Source organism: Ammospiza nelsoni, chromosome 3 (assembly GCF_027579445.1).
Source record: "Ammospiza nelsoni isolate bAmmNel1 chromosome 3, bAmmNel1.pri, whole genome shotgun sequence".
Taxonomy (NCBI): Eukaryota; Metazoa; Chordata; class Aves; order Passeriformes; family Passerellidae; genus Ammospiza; species Ammospiza nelsoni.
In genome coordinates, this window is record NC_080635.1 from 69,021,661 (window position 1) to 69,029,756 (window position 8,096).

Sequence of the window (8,096 nt, forward strand, 5' to 3'; positions counted from 1 at the left end):
GAGAAAATGTCTTCTGTTTTAAAATTGTGCTTTTGAAAACATTATCCCGAGTGCACCACACACTCAACTGTGATACAGAACGGTGTGTGGCAGAACAAATGATGTAGCAGTATCAACCCACAGACTAGCTAGGCAGCAGAATACAATCACATGGACTAGTCTGGGAACCACTGATGCATGGGTACAGGATCTTAAGCATAAAACCCTTCAGGAAAATGCCAAAGAGGAAGATTAGAGATAAGAAGTTACTGTGAGGAAAAAGAAAAACGAGGTGACCGCATTTCCTTTTGTATAACACGCATTGTATTATACAGAAAATGGGGGAAGCAGTGTGACAGATGCCTCTTTAAGACATGGATTTAATTTGCTGACACGTTTGCAGAGGTTTTCAAGGCCTGAGTGGAAAAGCCCTGACCAGCTTGCCCTGAATTTCAGTGTTGATCCTATTTTACATCGGAAGCTAGATGAGAGACCCCCTAAAGTCCCTTCCCACATGGAAGATTTCTAAACTCCTTCAAGGAGACAAAGGACACTAGAAAGAATCTAAACTAAGCAATTTGAGGAGCATTCAATAAGCCACACTTACTTGATTTGTTCTCTTTCAATAACTGCATTACAAGAGCAGACAGAGTATGTGGCTGAATACGACACACAAGGTGAAGCCATAGTTGAAAAATTCAGGTCTTTATTTTAAACAATGGTGTTTCTTTCTTTTTACAAAATGTTTCAGACTGTACAATACATCAACATTTTTCTAAGCTAGGAGTTTCTTTTAATTATGTAACCACTTCCACTTGTCCAGTTTTGAGGTAGTGATACATACATTTCCAGTCAGTAATTTTAAAAAACAATTAAAGCCCTTCCCATTATAATTCAAACACAAAAGCAATGCACAAGAACATAATGTCTGTTTTCCACTATCCTTTTTTCAGAGCAGGTGGAAACCATGTCATGGTCTATAAAGGTTGGCCCATTAATTCTGTGAAGAAGTCCTGAAAAGATCAGATTTAGTATCATGGAGGTACATCCTCTAAGGCAGCATTTCCAGAAGGAGATTGCTCTGCCCCAGAAGCAGAGCTGTCAGGCAAAGGAACAGGGGCATCCATTTCCAAGTTGGGCTGCTTTTCCAGGTCACAGTTCATGTTAGAATTGCCTTGGCCACTCACCTCTCCCTCTGACTCTTCAGTCAATTTATCTTGGGCCTGAGCTGACTCCTCAGAATCATCCTTTTCAGGCAGAAAACTACAAATCATATTAAGCCTGCTGTAGGAAAAATCTCTGTCCTTGATCTGCAGCCACTCTACTCCACCTGATGTAAAGAAGGAAAATTCTATTAGTGACAAAAGGAGTTAACAGCAGTTTTTAACTTAAGTTCACTGTTATTAAGGCTGAGCCAGACCAAGATCGAAGTAAAAGAACCACTTAGAATAGAAAGATGTGCATATTCCTCTCCTATTACTTTTCACATGCCCATTTATTACTTCTCATAGTCAGAAAATACAATGCAGGGCTAAAAAGATCTTTCCTCTGATCCAGTGTGGCAGTTCCTGTTGTATTTAGGTGTCTGATGCCACTCTCAGGCTCTTAAAATAACTTAGACATTAATCAAAATGCAGAGAAAATATTTCACAAATGCAATGAAGAGAACAGAATATTTGTTCACCTAAATATTAGATCTTCAGGCAATAAGTAATGACAACAGAGATAGTACACAAGTTCTTGCACTCTCTTTAACTCAAGTGTAACAATAACTTGGAACAACAGGTTGAAACCAACCCCAAATAGAAATGGGATTCCACTCCCATTTTGATTTTTACTCAGTACATGTTGTCAGTTCTCAAGATGTTACAATTACTCTGTATGCACAAGTTAAATTCCTGTCAGGGTACAGAAACAAAGTGGTTTTCAGTACTTATTAGCAGTACTGCTGCTCCAGAATAAAAAAGGCCTTTGTATTAAGCAAAATACTCTCTAGTCTCAATTTAATATTAGACTAGCAAAATAATGCTTTCAGTTTAACATTACATAATTAATTCTACAGAGAGAAGTGGTACTTGGTGGTGATAGGAATGCTGATATTTGGTTAGATTCTAATTGACATTTCATTTTATACCTCCTATGGCCAGTGTCCTGCTGACTGCTCATATTTAAGGTAAAATGGCTATATATTCTTAAAATATGAAGCAGTAACACTGACTTGAGTGAAAAAAAGAAGCAAAAAGCAGTAGGTCAGTTCTAATGAATACTGCTATACATAGTAATACTATATAGTATATATAATACTATTTGACTACATAGTCAAATACACTCGGTATTTGGCTATGTAAAAGTTCTGACTTCTGTACAAAAAAATAAATAAAGCAAACATATGAACCCCAAGTTCTGCCTACAGAATGAAAATCAATATAAATAGGTACTTCTAAGTACGTCTTTGCAAGCAATTTGCATTCATTTCCATTTAACTGTAAATTCATTAAGTGCAATTCAGTTCTTTTCAACAATTACAGAGATTCAGAATGTCCTTAGAAAAAATTATGGAAGTAGGGAAAAAAAAATTCAAGAAAGAACAACTAAACAGCACCTCTGATTTTGAAACTTCTAGATGACAGAAGAATATACGATGGAGCATCAGTGTATGTTTTCCCTGCTCTTATACTTCTTTGTATTCATCTCCTAGTAGTGATTTCTGGAGGCAGCACTGGTCAGAAATGTATTTAACTTTTTAATTTAAATATACACATATGGTGCCTAAAGAAGCAAGTTCCTTTAAATTCCTGCATGCTCTTGAATCAAACACTTAATAAAGGCTGACTCTCCTTGTGGATTAAGCATAATCCACTCATGTCCACATGCATAAGAGCAGAATCACTCACCAACATGCTCTTCTCCTTCCTTCTTTTCTGTCAGAAGGGTCCGTGTCATGTTCAACTTCTTCACTGTGTGGCATTTGTACTTCAGCTGTACTTTTTGGTTGCCTTCTGCATCTACTAAGAAGAGAGGAGAAAAAACAATACCCAAACCTCAATCATTATAGTGAATTCCACTGGCAACTGAAACAAGATAAATATTTTTAACCTCCCCAGCTACTGAAACAAACAGAACATCAAATCACAACAATTACCTTGCTCTGTGTTTTCTTCAAAAACCACACAGGTTCCCAAGGCATCTATGAAAAACAAAGCAAGAGAAAGTTTTAGAGACTAATTTGTATCAGCTGCAGGCAATGCATCAACTGGGCCAGCTGTGGGAATGTCCTGACTTCCAGCCCCTCACAGAGGCACAGCACTGTTCAGGAACTCAGAGCAGGCAGGAGTGTCACAGTCATTGGGATCACTACAAAGGAGGGTCCCAGACCATTTTCTCCCAGACCAGTGTTGTCACCATAGAGCAAATGACATGCCAGTCCTGCTCACACAGGAGACAGCAGCACTTGAAGGCATTTTATATCCCACATTTTTGTCTGCAGTAATACTGGCTGATGCACCCCAGTCAGCTTCCACACATACTTTCCCTAGAAGTACCACGGATGCAAGGCTAACTCAGCAGTGAGCTCAGACTGCTGCTGCTCTACATGGTGTTATACAACTGCCCACAACTACGGCATCTCACAGGACCAACTGCACAACACCACCTGATGTTAAGGAAGTTCCTTGGGTCACGTGAAAAGGGAGAGATTGGATTCACATAAGTTTTCCTACCTTCATATTCTCCTGCAAATACATATCTGTCCACTTGTAAAATGGGCCTCTCTGTCTCTATTCCCTATGTAAAGAAGGAAAAAATTGCATAATGTCAGGTCTGTATTAGCCCAGGTGCATTTCTCACTGTAAGACCAGCAAAGACAGACATAGCAGAATTTAGATTATATCAATTCCTCATCACACATGGTTCTTTAAGTATATTAAATACAAAAAAACCCCAGATTATACTCTTTTAGTAATCATAATAAAACCTAGTACAGAACAGTATAGAATATGCTCTAGTATATTAAAACAAGTTCAGATCAAATGGCAGCCAATAGTCTATTTAAGTTAAAGTACTGTTACTTCCTCTAGGAAATTAATGTAACCTCCATTTCAAATTAACAAAAATTTAGGTGTTTGCATGAAGATTATGTTATTTTCTAAGCTTCAACTAATACAAGTTCTAGAAAGTGGAATAACTTTAAAATAACTTCTTCAGACAGGGCGAAGAAGTCCAGCATAAGGCATTACATCAGCACCAGAAGTGCCACTGCAGGTCACAGAAGCTTCTGTGATTACTGTGTGTCTCTGTTGTGAAGGGGCTGGAAATTGTTGCTACCTTATATTTTTTTAAACAAGGAGTGGAAGAGTAAGGAAGCACTTCTGTCAGCTCATTTCCTTCCTCTAGAGCACAGGTTTTCCAAATACACAAGCTAGCATCCCATTTTTCTTATATAATATATATCTACATACTGTATTTTGATAAAAATCAATGTCTGAACAGAAGACACTAATTAAAGCAAAATGTCTTTGAATAGTACCTTGTGAACATCAGAATTATTCAGGACATGAAGACAAGCGCTTGCTAAAGGTTTTGAAGATAAGGCATTACATGGTAAATTGCATAAAATACAGAATATCACACAGGTTAATATGAATTTGTACAATTTTCCTCTTATATATTTCTGTGTTTCAAAAATACAAAATCAACAAGATTTAAGCTCTGGGATTCCCTTTCTTCTGCATAAATTGAGAACACAAATAACACTAAGCTATCACACAGAACATATTTTTGTGGGTTTTTTCCTTCTACAAGAAATAAATGCAATCAATAACACATCAGTACTAAACAATAGCATTATAGGGGTTTTACAGTCAAAATTTTATTTCTTTGGCTGATTTGCATTCCTTTGTGGACTATGCAGACTTGGAGACTGTCTTCCCCTGATGCCACCAGCGACACAGAAAACTTGCTAAACACAGTAACACAGAGCAGACACTTTAATTAAAGTGTTAACAACAGCTGTCTCTTAGGAAAAGTCTCAAGGAAAGCTTACTCTGCGGAGTGAACTCAGGTAGACATGGATACAAGTAGGACACAGCATGGATACTTTAAGCTTTTACTAGTAACATTACAAGGGAATCACAAAGCACAACATCTGAAAGAATCCCACCAGCACTGCAGCATCTGCAGCCATTCAGCCATCAGTATGAATGATACATGTAACATTTCAAGAGAATTAGATCAGCGCAAGGGGGGAAACCTGCATATCCATCTAAGGATGAATATTTCATGAATTTTGATTGTATTTCTACTTCTGAGACATTCAGAATTGACTACCACCCATCTATTGTGATCAGTAGCACACTCAGATGTTCTCTCCCATCTTTTCAGCCTATAATAAAGGTCTACTTTGAGAAAGTACAAGTGCTGCTGATTTGCAAATACTATCCATACAACTCTCATAGCCTACATAAGTTTTGAAGGGCAAATAAAATCTGTCCTATACACATAAAGTGATTAAAAAACTCAAAAGGAACAGGACAGGGAAACCAGCTTCTTACAACAACCTTCCAGTGAAGGAAACATCCAAAACTGTTCATGAAAAGCTTAATACCCAGTTATCCTTTACAAAACTTGAACTTGCCAGGACACATCTGCAAAAAGCCCCATTGTAAATACAGTGCAAAACTTAAATATTCTGCTTTACCTGTCTGCTGTTTTCCAGTTATTCGAATAAGTGTGATTAACATTTATGGGTTTTTTTAACATGTGCAATACATAATTTAAAGAAAAATTAACTTAGAACTTGAAATCAGAGTAGATACTGGTCCAAGCTTATATATATTCTTCTGAAAAAGTTTCCTTATATTTATGCAATAATATATTCAAAGACTTTATGCTGTTTCTGAGAGCCCACAGCATGCAGCCAAGCACAGCATACATAATTCTCTATCAAAGATTTGATCTAATGTTATTACATCAAAAAATTTAGAAGCAGCCTCACTCCCTTGTTCACATCCGTAATAACTTACCCCTTTCCTATTGTGCTGTAATCACTCACCAAAATCTTGCACTTGTTTTCACATTTTTCTAGGAAGTCTGAATCAATAATTCCTGATAGCTCAACCATGACCAGTTGCTCCTACAAGAAAAGTTGATCATATACAGCTATAACAGATATGACAGAACTCAGGGGGGAAAAGGCCTCCCTGAAATCAATCTTTACCAATAAGAACAGCATACAAAGACACAGCCTTTCAGGACAAGCAGACCCCAAAGTGGAGTTTATGCTGCATTTTGTCAAGAGACAGAACTCTTGTAATACCCAGGGAAATTTCGTGACTCACTATTCCATGAGACACCTGTTTCACACCCAAATTTCCTGGTCTTTTCTTCCCAGCGAGCAATGGGGGAGCACTTTTTTCACCCCTGGAAAACGAGCATCAGTATGGCTCTGGGGGGATCCTACACCACCCTCCAGTACCTAAAGAGGGCCTACAAGAGAGCTGGAGAGGGACTTTTTACAAGGGCCTGTAGTGACAGGACAAGGAGTAAGAGATTTAAATCGAGAGTGGGTTTAGATTAGATACTGAAATTTTCATTAATGAATTATTTTTTTTTTACTGAGGGGAGAGGTGTGGCACTGGAACAGATTGCCCAGAGAATTTGTGGATGCCTCATCCTTGCAAGTCCAAGGCCAGGCTGGATGACGCTTTAAGCAACCTGGTCTAGTGGAAGGTGTCGCTACCCATGGCAGGGGTTTGGAACCAGATGACTTTTAAAGGCCCTTGCAACCCAAATCCTTCTCTGATTCTGTGATTTTATAGCAATAGGAAGAGACATAAACTGCAAGTGCGCTCTCTAAGCACGCCGTTTTCGGGGAAGCCCGAGGAAGAACAGCCAGAACCCCACAGCACGGCTGTGGGGACTGAGAAACCCTCCGACCCCAGGGAAACGCGCTCTGTCCGCGGCCGGCCCCTCTCCCTGCCTCCCCTCCGGCCGGGCGGAGCGGGGTCGGGCCACGCCCCGCGGGGGGCCGGACCCTTCCCCAGGGTTGGGGATCGCCCCGGTGTCGGCATCCACCAACCTCCACTTCGTCCTCCTCAGCTCCGTCGCTCCTCCCGCCCTCGCTGCCCACCGCCGCTGCCGCCATGTCGCCAGAGCCCGCCCCGCGCCCGCCTTAGCGCGCACCACGTGGGGCCCGCGCCGCCATCTTAGAGCGGAGCGGCCCCGCGGCTGGAGTGGGGCGGTGCCGCTCCTCCTTCGGCGCCGCTCCGCCCTCGGGGCCGCGCCTCCCTCAGCGCCGCGCCGCCCTCAGCGCCGTTCCACCCTCAGCCCCGCGCCTCCCTCAGCACCGCTCCGCCCCCAGCACCGCTCCGCCCTCAGCACTGCGCCTCCCTCAGCGCCGTTCCTCCCTCAGCACCGCGCCGCCCTGGGGTCCGAGCCTCCCTCAGGGCCGCGCCGCGCACTGAGCGAACCTGGCCTCGCCTCAGCGCTGAAAAGCCAGAACACGAGCTGCTTTATGGCACTCCCGAACGCTCTGCGAGTTTTTCTTGAATCGCAGATGTGGTACTGGAAGATGGGAGTCCCTAAAGTGGCATCCTTCCCTCACGCTTTTATTAAAAAAAAAAAAAAAGGGTAACAGACACATCTTATTAACACAAACAATGTCCTGCTTCTGGTACAGACCTTTAGTTTAGAAAGCTTTTAGTGAATAATCAAATATGCAGTTAGTTTTTGCCACTCGTGTCCTTTGCATGATGCTTTCTAGTTATTTTGGCAGGTTCAAATACTCCCCATCAAATACATCCTTCCGACCAGGGTTTCTGAGATAACATCTTAATTTACAAGGGCAGGATGTTGTTGTCCACAAAAATTGGATTTGTTTCCCAGTGTGCAACAATAATTACAATATAAGCCAATAATTACACATGTGACAGAGACATTGATTATTTTATTTTAGAGTTCTGCAAGCCTGGGTCCCCAGTGGAATTCCACAAATCAAGCACAATAACTATCACAGTTTTTACTATTCATACATTTCAGCAAACAATAATTAGTGTTCATTGGCTACAAGTTTCATAGTTGTCATATATTAATTAGTGTTCTATCTTCTATTGGTTAATGAT

At 40.9% G+C, this 8,096-nt stretch overlaps 1 protein-coding gene across 2 annotated transcripts; it reads right to left on the reverse strand.

The window, feature by feature from the left end:
* Positions 1–668: 668 nt before the first annotated feature.
* Positions 669–7,125, reverse strand: GTF3C6 (general transcription factor IIIC subunit 6). Of its 2 annotated transcripts, none has more exons than XM_059469416.1 (6): positions 7,055–7,125; positions 6,029–6,109; positions 3,699–3,762; positions 3,122–3,166; positions 2,874–2,984; positions 669–1,309 (listed from the first exon to the last, which is right to left on the reverse strand). In XM_059469416.1, exons 1-6 carry the CDS (start codon positions 7,118–7,120, stop codon positions 1,014–1,016), a joined length of 663 nt encoding a protein of 220 aa, XP_059325399.1. In that variant the 5' UTR covers positions 7,121–7,125; the 3' UTR covers positions 669–1,013. The 2 variants fall into 2 exon arrangements, with proteins under 2 accessions (XP_059325399.1, XP_059325398.1); XM_059469415.1 differs by having other exon boundaries at positions 2,874–2,987.
* Between the last annotated feature and the right edge of the window lie 971 nt (positions 7,126–8,096).